We start from the raw sequence: 16,659 nt of genomic DNA, 5'->3' as shown, positions 1-16,659 counted from the left end.
GCGGGTCCCGGCCTATTCCCCGACCAGCAGCGCCGAGCTTACAGGGCGAGGCCCCTCATATACCGTCACCCCAACAGTTCCCTACGAAACCGGACTAGACACGGTGTGGCTGACTCAGCCTTCCAACGCCCGCTGAATTCAAGTCACCGCGGAAGCGGCCAGCAGCCAGCCGACCCACCCCTAGGCTCACAGGCCGCTCTAGCCGAACACGGAGGCAGCAATCTCGTTACTCCCGCTTGACGTCATCCGCGAGCGCCGCAGCGCGGTGGCGGGCACGCGCAGCCGAGAAGATGTCTCCGACGCCGCCACTCTTCAGTTTGCCCGAAGCGCGGACGCGGTTTACGGTGAGCGGACCGTGGGAGAGTGTGGCCCTAACCCGGCTCTATCTTTTTCCTCCTCTTCCTGAAAACACTCGAATTTTGCTCTGGGGTAAAGCGGGGACGGAGGTGTGTAAGGCGCGGTGTCGGCTCCCGGCCCCGTCGGGGGCTGGGAGGTGGGAAAGACGCATTACTTGCCTCTTCCGTGCGTCCTGAGCTGTCCGCCTCCGTCCTTCTGCAGGCAGGTCTCTGAACTCCGCGTTCTGGACGCCTTTGTGCCCTGCGTGGAGGGTTTATCCGCAGACTCCCTCCAGTGCGGTCGAGCTCCCGTGCAGTGCTCGCTTAGCTGGGCAGGTGTCTCCAAAATTGCTTAAGGGTGAAGGCGGGAGTGGTTTTAGCCCAGAGAACTGGCTCCCGCCCCGCCCCCTAAGCTGCGGGTGGTGGTGGTTCTGGCCGCTTATTTACCACCCTTTAACCTACCATATCTCTCTCCTAAGAGATTAACGAGGAGATCCGAAGCAGGAAAACAGAGATCAGCTTGGGAATTGTTGCCAGATGTCTTTTTATTCTTACAAAATGAGGAGGAGTACTTTGAGCATTTGGGGAACGCCTTACAGAGCGTTTTTGTTAGCTTATTTAACTCTTAGCACTGTGAAGTAGGCAAAGTTCTGTTAAGCCTGGTAGATTGGAGACCACCCCCCTGCCAGAGTTAGGTCATGTACTTCCCTGGTGTTTCTGACTTCAGACCCAGGATTCTTTTTATGTTGCCCATCACAGCATGAAGAACCCTGTCCTAAGTTGTTTGCCTATATTTGTCTTTAGATTTGAGCCAGTATTTCAAATCATGATTCAATTTACTGACATATTTAACTGTGCTTACCTAGTTATAGTGACGGCAGAATAAAAATTCTGTGAAAGAAAATTGATTCTTTGTAGTCAGTTTTCTTGTGTGCAGGTTATTTTTTTTCCATACAATGAGGGTTTATTTGTTAATCAGGTTATATCTTAGTTATGTCTTCAGAATCGTTTTCTTTCTGTGTATTTTGCTGTAATCCCAGGTGCTCTGAAATTCTGCTAAGAGTAACTGTTAGAAATATCCAATATCGTATTAGTCGCAGAGGGGACCATTTAATTGGAGATCATCTGGTCCAGTACTTCTAAAGGTTCAGTGTGCAGTGGGATCACTTGGAGATCTTGTTAAATGTAGACTGGTTCAGTAGGTCTGGAATGGAGCCTGAAAGTGTGCGTTTCTAACAAGTTCCCACGTGGTGCCTCTGCTGCTATTAGTAATACGCGTCTACAACAACCCCCTTATTTAACTGGTGAGGAAATTGAAGCACAAAGAAAACAAGGAGATATCTCCAAGATAACACAGTCTCCTTTTGGCAGAGTCAGGAATGGACATTTCCAGTGTAAATCTAACTCCTGGGGGTAAAGAGATGACTTTCCAAGTGTATGTGGATTTTCACAGAGTGAATGACTTTGCAGTATTTTTGTCTTTGATACTTCTTTTTTGTTTTTTTAAGTTTTATTTTTAAGTAATCTCTACACCCAGTGCAGGGGTTAAACTTACAACTTGAGACTTAGAGTTGCATGCTCCACCAACTGAGCCAAATCCCACCCCCTGCTTTTTTGTCTTTCAAATTATGGCTAGTTTAAGACAATTAGCAGGTATTCAGTGTTGACTATGTGTCAGGGACTGTGCTGAGCAAACTAGAGAAGGTAGGACTTGAGATGGGTCTTGAAGAATGGATAGAATTTGCATGAGCTGGTGGGAAGAACAACATAAATGAAAACACTAGAATGAGCTTGACAGAAAATAATGAAAAAATGGCTAGACCTTAGTGGAGAGTATATGTTAAGTTGTAGTGGGAAATAAGGTTGGATAGGTTGAGGGAGATAATATCAAGGACTTGAGAGAGGGCTATGAAATTTTAAAATGAAAGCCTATAAATAAGGAGCCATTTGGAAATTTAAAAAAAAACAAAAAAACAGAATACTCTCATGTATGTGATATTTTAAGAAATGGTAGGTGGGAACACCTAGAATGAGAAAGTCTACTTGGGAAGCTCTTGTTAAGTTCACAGTGTTAAGCCACCTGGGTGGCTCAGGCACTTGGGCATCCAACTCTTGATTTCGGCTCAGATCATGATCTCATGTACACTGACAGCATGCAGCCTGCTTGGGAGTTTCTCTCTCCCTCTCTCTCTCTGCCCCTCTTTTGCTTGGGCTCGCACTTGCTCGCTTGCTCTCTCTCTCTCAAAAAAAAAATAAATAAATAAACTTAAAAAAATAATTACTGATGGAATGACTGATAGGTAATTTTTCCCACGCATAAGCATTTCCAGCTAGACAGACTATTGATGAGTAATGTTTTTCAGTAAATAATAAGCAAAAATCTTTCCACTTACATGCTATTTTTACTTTTCTAGAAGTCTACTAGAGAGGCCCTGAACAACAAAAATATAAAGCCGTTGTTGAATACCTTCAGCCAATTACCTGGCAGGTAAGGCATTGATATCCATGAAATATCACTTGCCGAGATCGCTATACTTACCTTGAGCTGTTTAAAAAAATTCAGGTGTCTTTTGTTTTTAATAGTGAAAATGAAAAAAAATGTACCCTTGACCAAGCTTTCAGAGGTGTTCTAGAAGAAGAAATTGTAAGTATGTTTTTCTTTATTGTTAAAATTTTGCTGATAAATTAATGTTGTTTTTGAAATTGCTTTTATCTCAGAGTAGATATTTAAGATTTTTTTCTATAGTGAACTTGCTACTTTGTGAAAGCTGACTTGATCACAATATAGGGATTATGTAATTGTTCGGGATTTTGACAGCACAAGTGAAATTTAAGGGTTTGGTTTAACAAATGAGCTCTCCAAGTGAATAGAAGAAAAGTTGATATGAGGTGTTCCTGAGCAAGAACTAGAATTTTAGATCAGCCCTTTCGCTTTGCTCTAGAAGCAGTGACATCCTTCAGTAACATGAAAGGTCTAATCCAAGGATGTTCAGCATGAGTACTGGGATTCCATGACCTCATTTTCCTATGATGACTTCATCAGTAAGCATACAAAAATAACTAGAGCCTATCCAACTTCAGTAGAGAAATTTAACCTAAACATGAAAATTGAATTTATTTACCATTAGTGGGGCACCCAAAGGAAAGGAAAACTTTCAGCAGTTTATTCTTGGTTAAGTAAAGGTTGTGTCTCAAGAATCTGGATCCTTTTCTAATGACCATAATACAGTGTCCCTTTCTTTTGAACAATTCTATATCAAAACTCATTTTTTTTTTTCTCTTCTTCAGACCTAGTCACATACGCTTTGTGAGGCATTGGACAAGTTACTTTGCTTTACTGAGGCTCAATTTCATTTGTAATAGGGGAAATAATATTCTTTCAAGGCTGTTGTATAAAACACTTAACGAGCACTCAAAAAATGCTAGTTTCTATGATGTTATTGAACCTGAGCATTACCTCCCTTCTATTAAAACCCTCAGGCATATTGATACACCAGTACAACTAATTACCCTGGCCCTGTCTTTGCCGTGTGCCATTGATTGAGTTATGGCCTCTGCTTCTGTACTTGATTAGCTTGTTGCCATAGTCATGGTAATATAACCATTTTCCTGAGACCATTGTATTTTAAGTGAATCACCTTGATTATTATTTACTTGATCTACTTTGACAATTAATGATTCTATTACTATTTTTCATTTTTTGTATTTTTATCTTAGTAATTTTATTATATGTAAGAAATGTGTTTATCTTGTATTTCTGATAATTTGATGTCAGAAAATATGTTTTTATTCTTATCAAACTAGCCTGGACTCTGGCCCCTAAATTAAATTGTTCTCTCCTCTGTTGGTAGATAAATCACTCATCATGTGAAAACGTTTTAGCTATTATTTCTCTTGCTATTGGGGGAGTAACTGAAGGTAAGTACAGTTTTGTTTTTTTTAAGTAATCATGGACGTGACATGCTTTATTTAAAACTTATTCTCCTCATACCTCTCATCTATTTGATTTTGTTCATTTTTCAAATTCTCCCTACTACCTTTGCCAAGATGTTATCCCAATGAAATTAGCTCACACTTCTTGTCTCTGGTATGCAGCACACATTTTGGCACTTTCTTTGTTCTCCAGTTGTTTCGTTCATTCAGTAAATATTTATTGAGCATCTACTATGTGCCTGGTACTGAGCCAGGACTAGAAGATTCAATGGTACAGAAAACCTATCCCTGCCCATAAGGAGCCTAGTGGCTAATGGAGGAAACAAATGTGTAAATTTCTTACTATGGTCTAATTACTGTGAAGTAGGAATGAAGTGTGGTTGGAGTGATTCTCTAAACTCTAAAGGAATAAGGAAGGTCTTAGAAGGGAAGCTATAACAGGAGCTGGGATGTGAGGGATGATGGATTTGTCAGGCAGAAAGGGAAAGGAATACACAGCTACGTAAAGGCCAAGTTCAGCCTGGCTAAAGAATTGTGTTGAGCAGAGGGGTGAGAGGATGATGACAATGGTGAGGAAAGAAGCAGCAGAGGTAGCTTAGGGTTCTTTGTTAAGGGTTTTGTATACTAAGCTAACAAGGAGCTATGGTGGAAGAGTTGGATTGGGAGAGACTGTTGGCAGGAAAAGTAGGGGACTGTTAAAATGGGGCAGTGATGTTGGGGGATGGTTTCAAGACTAAAAAAGCCATTTAGGAAGTACACAGTGTCGAGGTGCCTGCGTGGCTCAGTCGGTTAAGCATCCGCCTCTTGGTTTTGGATCAGGTCATGATCTCACATATCATGAGTTCAAGCCCCACATCAGGCCGGTTACTGACAGTGCAGAGCCTACTTGGGATTCTCTGTCTCCCTCTCTCTCTGCCCCTCCCTGACTTGCTCTCTCTGTCTCTCTCAAAATGAATAAACTTAAAAAAATTTTTAAATTAGAAAAAGGAAGTACGCAGTGTCTAACACATAAGTGGGAGCTCATTAGATGTTTGCAGAAAGAAGCAGTGAAAAACTAGTTCATCAGTAGTCTTTTAACAAATTTAATTGAAATACTCATTAATTCAGATAATTTATGTGAAAAGTGCCTTTGAATCTGTAAAGCATTATTCACATTATTTTGATACCTATTCCTACAAAAACTAGACTATTCAAGGTAAAAGTGATCTTCTAGTGCAGTAGCAAGTATTCTGTGAACTTAAGCATAGTTCATAAATTCTGACTTCACACATTAAACTTTTATTTATATTTCTTTAATTATTTTGAGAGAGAGAGAAAATCCCAAGCAGAAAATCCCCATGCTGTCAGCCCAGAGCCTAAAGTAGGACTTAATCCCACGAACTGTGGGTTCATGACTTGAGCCGAAATTAAGACTCGGTCATTTAACAGACTGAGCCACCCAGGCACCTTGACACACATTAAACTTTTATACAGGATAATCATTCATTCATTCATTCATTCATTCAGCGTACCTAAATGAGTTCTGCAATGGAGTGTTCCCTCCCCAGTTTCTGTCAAACAGCAGTGTCTCCTTAATTCATTGATTACCTTGATGTGTTAACTCTGGTAGACTAGTAATATTTTTAACAGTTGAAGTTATACAAAGTCTATATTTAGAACTTTATTTGAGAAAGATAAGAAGTTATGAACTTAGTTACACTGAAAATAAAATCTTAGATGCTTTTTTAATTTAATTGGATGGGAAAAAGTCCTTCTTGACAGAGATTATTATTCTTTACGTGGCGTGTTTTCAAATTGTCCATAAATATGTTTTGTTACATTCAACTCAGCAGATACTTTTTGAGCTTCTCTTTATTATCAGACACTTTACTGATTAAAACGTACAAAAATGCCTACCCTTAAAAATCTCATAGTCTACTTAAAAATAATGTATGATAAATACTATAATTTATCTATACTGTGCTTTAGAAGTATAGATGGGGTGGCCTGTTCAAAGGTATCAGGAGCTTTTTAGGTTCATGGATATTTGTCATGTGCTTTGAAAGATGGAGCAGGAATTTGCCACATAGAAAGGAGGAAAACTAGGCAGAGGAAAGCATTGTAAACAAAACCATGGAAGTATCAATATAGCAAAGTGTCTGGGAATTGAGAAGAGGGAATCTGTGGCCAAGGTTAAGGTGAAGCAAAGAATGCGGTGTAGAAAGGCTAAGACACAGGTTGTGAAAGTTCTGTGGGATCATGCTATAGTCCAGTTCGTCAGAATCACCACTGAATCTCTGTTTTTAAATGAGATTGCAAGGCGTCACTTAGTTTTACCGAATCAGAACCTTCAGGAGTGGAATCTAGGTAATTTTCTTAAGTTCTGTAATTAAACGTGAGTTAACTCATGTCAAACTACACTGCAACTATGGGCAGGGAATATGCCTCTCAGATCTCTTGGGTATACAGAGCATATTGTTTCTCAGGATCTAAAGTGGTAAGGCACTGTGGCAGTTTTCTAGTTATTTAGTCCATCTCTGGCCTCTCCCCCCCCCCCCCCCCCCCCACCGCTAACATCCCTGGCAGGTGGTCATCCAGCCTATACGCCCATTGATAGAGCTTACTAATTTGATTTCTCTTAGTTTTGTCAGGTTTCCCTTGTATTGAGTTGAAATCTGCTGCCTTATGCCACCCCCTGGTTCTTGGCCAGTATGCCTCACATCACATTGCAGATGGCATCATACCAGTGCAGAGTAGAGCTGGAAATAATACTTTCTTTTGAATTGAACATACTGTATCAATTGCAGCCTTTTGGGCTTACAGTGCTCCCTAGATATTTTGTTTGCATACTGTGCTTAAATGGCTACTTTTTTAAAACACTTAACAAGTGCTAGTAAGTGTTTCCTTAAGAGAGAAGGAAGAATGAGCAGCAAGATTAAAGTATTTTTAGCTAGTCCAAGTGACCTTTTCTTTAAAAAGTTTTTAAATTTATTGCTGTAGTTAAATAACATTGAATTTTGAAATAAACAGCTTTTTACTATACCATCTTTTCCCTTCAAACAATGCTTTTATTTTAAATGTTTAAAAATAGTTGACATCAGTATCAAACTTTTTTATTATCTTTTTTGAAGGTAATCTTTTCAAGTCAGAGTGATATTTAACAACATTATGGAACATTTGGAAATGAGGAAATGGGAAAATACTATTCATAATTCCTCTACTTTAAAAAACTACCATTCATTTTGGTATATGTTTTTAGTTTCTCTAGTCTTTTTTAAAACTTTTATTATTGTAACCATATAATACGTAGTTTTGAATCCTGCCTTTTTCACTTAACATTATATCATAAGCATTTTCCAAGTTATAGTCGTCATAACCATCGTTTTTAATTGGCTGCATTATATTCTTTTGAATAGCTTAGTGGTGAAGAAAACAGACTGTGGAGCCAGACTGCCTGGGTTCGTATCCCAGCTCTACCACTTACTGGCTCTATGGACTTGGGCAAGTTATTTAACTTCTCTGTGTCTCAGTTTTCCCATTCTGGAGGTAATATTATCTACCTCATAGGGTTATAAGGATTAAATGTGTTAGTATACATAAAGTATTTACTTAGCGTGCCTGACATATAGTAAATGCTCTAGAAGTATTATCAAGAATTATTATCATCATCATTATTGAGTGCACATACCAAAAATTACTTAAGTATGTCCCATATTGGGGACTTTTAGGTTGCTTCCATTTCTTGTCTTTTAAAAAATTTGTTAGGGGTGAGAGAGTATACTGTTAAGATATTCTTCAGAATTATTTTGCATGGGCTATTTTACTGTACAGTTTTTTAAATTTTTAAATTGGCTTGTGCTTCACTTGAAGGTATTTGTACCGCATCTACACCTTTTGTATTATTGGGAGATGTTTTGGATTGTCTTCCTTTGGATCAGTGTGACACGATATTCACTTTTGTGGAAAAAAATGTTGCTACTTGGAAATCAGTAAGTGCCTTAGTTTCTTTTTATGATTACATTATGTTTCTACAGATTCAGAGTTCAGAGGATAGTTTTTTTTGTTTTTGGGTTTTGTTTTTTTTTGCTTATTTTTAATATTGGTGACTGCTGAAAAGTTTGTCCTTATGAGGGAATTACACTGTCTTACTTGGGGAGCCAAGTTAAGAGTCATGTGGGAAGAAAAAGTTTAACAAAATTTGACTGAGTAGTAACAATTAACTGGAAAATGCACACTTTTCATATTTAAAACAGTTACTCAGTAACATGTTTTGTTATATATGTGAAAATATCTATTTCGCTTAAAATGTTTGAGGGGGAAAAAGTAAAAGTGGCATTGTAAACTCAGTGCATGTTAGTGTTCTTTTTTTTTTTTAATTTTATTTTTTAAATTTACATACAGATGAATTAGCATATAGTGCAACAATGATTTCAGGAATAGATTCCTTAGTGCTCCTTACCCATTTAGCCCATCCCCACTCCCACACCCCCTCCAGTAACCCTCTGTTTGTTCTCCATATTTATGAGTCTCTTATGTTTTGTCCCCCTCCCTGTCTTTATATTATTTTTGCTTCCCTTCCCTATGTTCATCTGTTTTGTCTCTTAAAGTCCTCATATGAGTGAAGTCATACTATATTTGTCTTTCTCTAACTGACTAATTTCACTTAGCATAATACCCTCCAGTTCCATCCACATAGTTGCAAATGGCAAGATTTCATTCTTTTTGATTGCCGAGTAATATTCCATTGTATATGTATACCACTTCTTTATCCATTCATCCATCGATGGACATTTGGGCTCTTTCCATACTTCGGCTATTGTTGACAGTGCTGCTATAAACATAGGGATGCATGTGTCCCTTCGAAACAGCACACCTGTATCCCTTGGATAAATGCCTAGTAATGCAATTGCTGGGTCGTAGGGTAGTTCTATTTTTAGTTTTTTGAGGAACCTCCATACTGTTTTCCAGAGTGGCTGCACAAGCTTACATTCCCATATTAGTATTCTTTAATACCTTCTTTCCTGTAACTTATCATCAAAGAGTGTGCAACAACTTCTGAACAGTAGTAATAATTTCTGTCTTAATTTCAGAATACATTCTATTCTGCTGGGAAAAATTATCTACTACGTATGTGCAATGGTAAGTAATTAATTAGTAAATGATCGTGTTAAAACATAAATGTGGTTAGAGAAACAGGTGGTTGAATTAAACACAAGTGATAAAATTTTTAAAAATAGATTAGTACCATCATTTTTATAACAGACTGATTTGTTAAAACTGACCATTCACTTTAAATTAAACTGTTCTTGTTTAATTTAATTTAATTTAATTTAAACCAAAAAAAAAAAAATTAGTAAAATTTATCTTGTCCATGCTAAACTCATTTCATTCCTAATTTTTTAGTGCTTTATTTTATGACAATAGTTTGTACCCCAGTTTTGAGAACTATTGCTTTAGGGAAATGCTCTTGACAGGCTGGTTAACAAATTTGGGTATAGTTGTAATAAACATAGAATGATCTCCTATAACCTTCATTTCCATATATTGTTAGATCTCCTAAGAAGATTATCAAAATCCCAGAATACAGTCTTCTGTGGACGAATTCAACTCTTTTTGGCCAGGCTTTTCCCTTTATCTGAGAAATCAGGTAAGCTTTTATGCATTAAATAAATGTTTTGAAGGGAAATCTTTCTCAGTTTTTAATTCAGAAGCTGTTGTGATGGTAATAAGAAAAATAGTTCTCACAAGTTTAATAGGAAATTGTCACTTTATTTTCTTTTACTGGTAATTATACTGTTCCTAATGCATCATATAGGTAATGCTTGAAGTCACTGATTTTTTTTTTGTATAGTTGACATAGTATCATATTAGTTTCAGATGTACAACATGGTAATTTGTAATTACTATGATGATCAAGAATTACACAGTAATTCTTTTTAAGTTCCAAGCTTATTAATCATAAAAATGTGCAGTTGATTCACATGTATGTAGATATGAATTACCATGTCTGTATTTCATTTATAATGCATGCTGATTTTTCCACTTCCATTTTCTCCCTCAGTCGTTACTGTTTAGACACAATTATGTCCTCTCATTTCTTTTACCTTTTTTCATTGTGAAATACAGCACTCATATAGAAAAGTGCATAAAATAAATGTATACTATAATTATTCTGAATCAATTACTTGTGTAACTACTGGCAGAATCCAGAAATGAAATATAACCAGTTCTCCAGAGCCTTTCACAATCTGTTCAAATATGCCAGATTTTAATACCTCTTTCCCTCAGTCTTCCTTTCCTTAATATCAGGCTGTTATACCACCTACTTCATATGTTGTTGTGAGGATTAAATGAATTAAAATATGTGAAGCACTTACAACAGTGCCTGCACATAAAGAGACCCATAGTATATGTTGACAATGGTTTCTGTGTGTTTTCTTTTTTGTCATGCTAGATCTGTGTTTTTTTTTCTTTCCTACTTAATGTGATCAAGATTAATTTAGATTACCATTGTATTTACTGCTTGTATTTCTGTCCTTCTATCTGTGGAAAATTTCCCTGTTAAACTTTTCTTTAGTGAAGGTCTGTATTTTGTCTGAAAATCATTATTCTTGAAGAATGATTTCAGTAGATAAAAGATTCTAAGTTGGCACTAGACACAGGATTTTATCTTGTGGGAGATAATCATTACTTTGTCTTCTATCTTCCATGTTCTCTAGACAACACAAATGTCAGTCTAACTTCTTTGAAGATAATCTAAATGTTTTTGTTTTTGCTCTTAAGATTTTTTATCTTTGTTTTCAGGCTTTTTCGGTTTTACTGTCATGTGTCTTATTGTGGATTTCTTTTTATTTATCATGCTTGGGATTCTGTAGAAATCTTAAATCTGTGGATTAATGTCTTTTGTCCAGTTTGTAAAAATTTCAGCCATTATCTCATCAAATATTGTGTATGTCTCTTTCTTTTCTTTCTGAACTTCAGGGAACATTGTTATACCTTGTCACTATATCCTCTGTCTCTTATTCTTTCTATATTTTTATCTACTTGCCTTTTTGTATTACATTCTGAATAATTTCTTCAGAATGGTTTTCTGGTTCACTGTTTCTTTCTTCAGCTATGAAAGATCAGCTCCTAAATTAATTTTTAATTTGTTATTGTTTTCATTCTATTGTATTTTATTTTTCATTTGTTGAAGGTCTTTTTTAAGTCTGCTATATCACTTTCTAGTCTCTTATTCCCTGCTCATAGTTTCAAACTTTTTCTTTAGTTTTTTAACCAGGGTAAGTATTTCTATTTTATAGTCTGTGTCTGATCATTCTAGTATCTGAAGTCTTTGTGGGTTTGTTTCTACTGTTTCTCAGGATTTCTTATCTGTGTATCTGGTTAGTATTGGGTATTATATTTGAGAAAATATTGAGGGATTTTGAGGCCTAGGATAGATAGTTTTCTCCAGATAGAGTTTTCATTGCTTTTGCCAGGAGCCTTTAGAAGGAAGCTATCACCAGTCCAGGGTTACCTTAATCCAGCCCGCTTTAAGGCCTATAATTCCTTAGATCATTGAGAAGACTTGGTGCTGGGCTGTAGTTTGGTTTATTTTAACCTGAGGTTATAGTGCTACAGGTTTCCAGCCTTGAAGATAGTTGGGTGGGCCCATCACTTTTGGGCCCTGATTTACTTTTAGCATTCTAGCTTTGGGAAGCTATGAAAAGAGTAGCTCAATTTTACAACTGATTGTCTTGTTTGGCAAATGTCCTCAAGACAAAAGTGGCTTTAAATATTGATGATGCATTGCTTACCTTACTTTTCTTCTGGATGTTTGCCACATATCCCTTACTTTCTTGTCAGCTCTTTACTGGTTTTAAGAGAATCATTTTTTGTACTTCATTATCTGGAACACTGCTGTGAACATGGTTTATGCTCTGTAAATTTTTATGGAATTAATTGACCTGTTACTGGAAACTCACCTTTTCTATTACTTTTTTAATAGCTTTTTTATTTTATTTAATAGCTTTCAACATGTGAATTCACTTATACAATTCACCATTTAAAGTATACAATTCACTGGGGTTTTTTTTAGCATATTTACAAGGTTGTGCAACCATCACTGCAGTCTAATTTTTGAGTATTTTTTCTACCCTGTACCCAGTAACTTGCACCCCTGCCTCACTCATCATTCTTACCCTCTCTTCCAAGCCCTAAACAACCAATAATCTCCTTGTTCTCTGTACATTTTCCTATTCAGGACATTAAAAAAATAGAATAATGAAATATGTGGTCTTTTATTGATGAGCTTTTTTTAACTTAGCTTACATAACATTTTCAAGATTTATATATTTTATAGCATGTATCAGTATTTCATTTTTTTATAGCCAAATAATATTATCAGTATAGATATACCACATTTTGTTTACCCATTCATCAGTTGGTGAACATTTGGGTTGTTTCTGCTTTTTGTTTATTATGAACAGTGCTGCTGTGAACTTTTGTTTATAAGTTTTTGTTTGGATATATATTTTCACTTCTCTTTGGCATATACCTAGAATGGAATTACTAAGTCATATGGTAATTAAATTTAAATTCTTGAGGAGGGGTGCCTGGGTGGCTCAGTTGGTTGAGTATCCAACCCTTGATTTCGGCTCAGGTCATGATCCTAGAATCATGGGATTGAGCCCCACATTGGGCTCCGTGCTGAGCATGGAACCGGCTTAAGATTCTCTCTGTCTGCCTGTCTCTCCCCCCTCCTTCCCCCCTCTCCTCCTGCCCCTCTCCCTCATTCATGTACTCTCTTTGTCTCTGTCAAATAATCAGTGCTTAAAAAAAAAAACATTCTTGAACTACCAAACTCTTTTGTGAAAAAGCTGCACCATTTTACAGTCCTGTCATCCATACACATGGATGCCAATTTCTCTACATCCTGGCTAGTACTTACTAATTCTGCCTTTTTTTTTAATAGTCACCTGAGTAGGTATAAAGTGGTATTTCATTGTGGTTTTGATTGGTATTTTCCTAATGACTAGATATGTTAAACATCTTTTCTTTTTTTTTTTTTTTTTTTTTTAACGTTTATTTATTTTTGAGACAGGGAGAGACAGAGCATGAACGGGGGAGGGTGAGAGAGAGGGAGACACAGAATCTGAAACAGACTCCAGGCTGTGAGCTGTCAGCACAGAGCCCGACGCGGGGCTCAAACTCATGGACCACGAAATCATGACCTGAGCCGAAGTTGGCTGCTTAACCGACTGAGCCACCCAGGCGCCGCACATCTTTTCATTTGCTTACTGGTCATTTGTACGTCTTCCTTAAAGAAATGGCTATTTATTTTATTTGCCCAATTTTTGAGTTTCTTTTTATTAAGTAGTTATATGAGTTCTCATTATATTCTATATGCTAGACTCTTATCAGATATGTAATTTGCAAATGTTTTCTTCCATTCTGCAGATTTCCTTTCACTTTCTTGATAGTATTGTTTATAACACAAAAGTTTATATTTTGGTGAAATTTGATATAGCAATTTTTTCCTTTGTTGCTTGTGCTCTTGATGTCATATGTAAGAAATCATTGTCTAATCCCAGGTTACAAAGATTTATTCTTGTGTTCTCTTATAAGAGATTTAGCTCTGTGGTCCATTTTGAGTTAGTTTTTGTATATTGTATGAGGTGGGAGTTCAGTTTCATTTTTGTGTATATTAATAACCAGTTGTCCCAGCACCATTTATTGAAAAAACTATTCTTTGCCCATTGAATTGGCATTTTGCCTTCTTTCTGCCTTCAAAACACCAGGGTCAGTTGAACCTTGGGGCCTTGGCACTGTCTTCCCTCTATGACCCTCCTGTTCATTATTGTCACACTACCGACTTTAGCTGTTAGTCTCAATTTTACTTCCTCAGGGAGCCTCTCTTTCAGCATCTATTCTAAACCTGCCAGCACAGTCCCTCATTATCACCACCTAATTTCAAACCTCTTCTTAGTATTTAGCACTATCCGTCATTTTCAGTGTGTATGTTGTTTACTTCTGTGTTCTCTGTGCCTAGAACGGTGCCAGACACCTAGTTGCCATTTAAATCTGTGATAAATGAAGTATCTTCTTTGTGAAATGAAGTATGCCCCTTCATAAGAACTAATTTGTAGTTTCTTTGCTGGAAGTTATAGAAGACATAAGAACAAGGTTTCAATTCTCAGCCATAATTTTGTCCTTCTTGGTTATTTCCAGCCTCCACTCTCATCTGTTTTTTTTACATTATATAATTCAAATTTAGTTGTAATAGGGCCTCCTCTTAAAATATAGCTGGATTTTGGGGCGCCTGGGTGGCGCAGTCGGTTGGGCGTCCGACTTCAGCCAGGTCACGATCTCGCGGTCCGTGAGTTCGAGCCCCGCGTCAGGCTCTGGGCTGATGGCTCGGAGCCTGGAGCCTGTTTCTGATTCTGTGTCTCCCTCTCTCTCTGCCCCTCCCCCGTTCATGCTCTGTCTCTCTCTGTCCCAAAAATAAATAAAAAATGTTGAAAAAAAAAATTTAAAAAAAAAAAAAAAAAAAATATAGCTGGATTTTGAATGTTATTTTTTTAGAGATAATGTGAATTTAGTTCAGGAAGGAAAGTGGCCTGTAAATTTCCTTCCCTATAATGATATTAGATTTTAATACCAGATTCATAAAATGAATTGTAAATTTTCCTATTTTTCTTCTTTAAGGGAAAAGTTGGAGTAATTTTGTATTCTTTCTTTCTTGAATGTTTGGTAAGCTTTACAAAGGAAGCAGTTAGCAACAATAGAATTTTGCGGGAATGTTTTAAACTGGATTTATGTAATGGATTTGGGACTATTCAGACTTTTCATTTTTTTCTTGAGACAGTTTTGGTAACTTCCTTTTTCCTGGGAATTTGTGAGTATTATCTAAAATTTCAAATGTATTGGAGCACCTGGGCGACTCAGACGATTGAGCATCCAACTGTTGATTTCAGCTCAGGTCATGATCCCAGGGTTGTGGGATCAAGCCCCACATCAGGTTCCGTGCTCAGTGTGGAACCTGCTTAAGATTTTCTCCCCCTGTCTCCCCTACTCTTCTCCACTCTTCCCCACTCTTACCCACTCTTCTCTGCCCCTCTCTCCCATTCTCTCTCTAAAATAAAATTTTAAAAATAATTAAAATTTCAGATATATTTATAGGATGCTATTTGTTGCATTTCTTTTTTTCTATTTTTTTCTTTTTTATAGTTGAGTAAAATTAACATACAGTGTTATGTTTGTTTCAAGTGTACAACATAATGATTCAGTGATTCTGTATGTTTCTCAGTGCTCATCAAGATAAGCATATGTGCTTTTTTGTATTAATTTTTTAAAATGTTTATTTGTTTTGTGAGAGAGAGAGGGCATGCTAGTGGGAGAGAGAGACAGAGGGAGAGAGAATCCCAAGCAGGCTCACAAACTGTGAGATCATGACCTGTGCCAATGTCAGGAGATGCTTAACTGACTAAGCCACCCAGGCGCCCCAAGATAAGTGTACTCTTAATCCCCTTTATTTGTAGATCTCATCATATTTTAAAGAACATTTTAGACCTCTCTTCCAGTGTATAGCATTACTAAATTAACAAGACATAGAAAAACCATTCTTTTCTTTCCCTTATTGACTGGTTGAAAGACTAATAATATATTGCTAATATATAGCTTTAAACATTATGCATCTTTTAATAAGTAATGTTTTTAAATTTAATTTTTAAATTATAAAAATAACTTTTTTCAGAAAATTTGAAAAATGAAGGAAAAAGCTGTGTATAATTAATCCTACCACTAACATAAGGAAGTTTGGCATTTGGGGATATTTTCTCATAGTATCTATGTTAAACATTTGTAGGTGCTTGACATTCACTGGAGTATGTCCCAAGACCTTCAGAAAGCCAGTTTAACATGTAGTTTAGCATGTAGTGAAGTCTGACTGAAATTATTGATTTAATGAGAATTATGGCATGTACTATATTGAATAATAAATAGAGAATAGACAAATGTATTTTAAGTAGTCACTGCTAAATGGGCAACCAGATTCATTCACTAGCTTAATGACTTGATCTAGCATAGTTTTTTCCACTTTCACTTTTGTACTGAAATAACTTTAGACTTAAAGAAGAGTTGGGAAGATAATATAGAGAGTACCTGAATTAACAACCTTCACCTAATGTTAGCCTCTTACATGATCACAATATAGTTGCCAAAACTAAAAAATCAACATTGGTACAGCATTATTAACTATGCTAAGACTTTATTTGGATTTTACCAATTTTATCACTATTTTTCTTTTTTCTGTCCAGGGATCCAACCCAGCATCCCATGTTCCATTTAATTGCTATGTTGCTTTACTCTCCCCAGTCAGTGACAGTTCTTATTTCTTTGCTTATTTTTTTCATGACTTTGATGCTTTTGAAGA

The 16,659-nt window shown here is 36.7% G+C and overlaps 1 protein-coding gene across 1 annotated transcript in view; it reads left to right on the top strand.

Moving 5' to 3' along the window:
* Positions 1–204: 204 nt before the first annotated feature.
* Positions 205–16,659, top strand: part of THOC1 (THO complex subunit 1) — a 61,174-nt gene continuing 44,719 nt past the window's right edge. The window contains exons 1-7 of the mRNA XM_058692559.1: positions 205–344; positions 2,750–2,823; positions 2,919–2,979; positions 4,187–4,253; positions 8,118–8,236; positions 9,338–9,386; positions 9,799–9,894. Coding sequence (XP_058548542.1) covers positions 291–344; positions 2,750–2,823; positions 2,919–2,979; positions 4,187–4,253; positions 8,118–8,236; positions 9,338–9,386; positions 9,799–9,894 — 520 coding nt within the window. The 5' untranslated portion in view covers positions 205–290. The remainder of the gene's footprint in view (positions 345–2,749; positions 2,824–2,918; positions 2,980–4,186; positions 4,254–8,117; positions 8,237–9,337; positions 9,387–9,798; positions 9,895–16,659) is intronic.

The sequence above is a fragment of the Neofelis nebulosa genome, chromosome 11 (genome assembly GCF_028018385.1).
Source record: "Neofelis nebulosa isolate mNeoNeb1 chromosome 11, mNeoNeb1.pri, whole genome shotgun sequence".
NCBI lineage: Eukaryota > Metazoa > Chordata > Mammalia > Carnivora > Felidae > Neofelis > Neofelis nebulosa.
The sequence above is the reverse complement of the archived record's forward strand: the minus strand, read 5'-3'. Positions and strand labels throughout refer to the sequence as shown.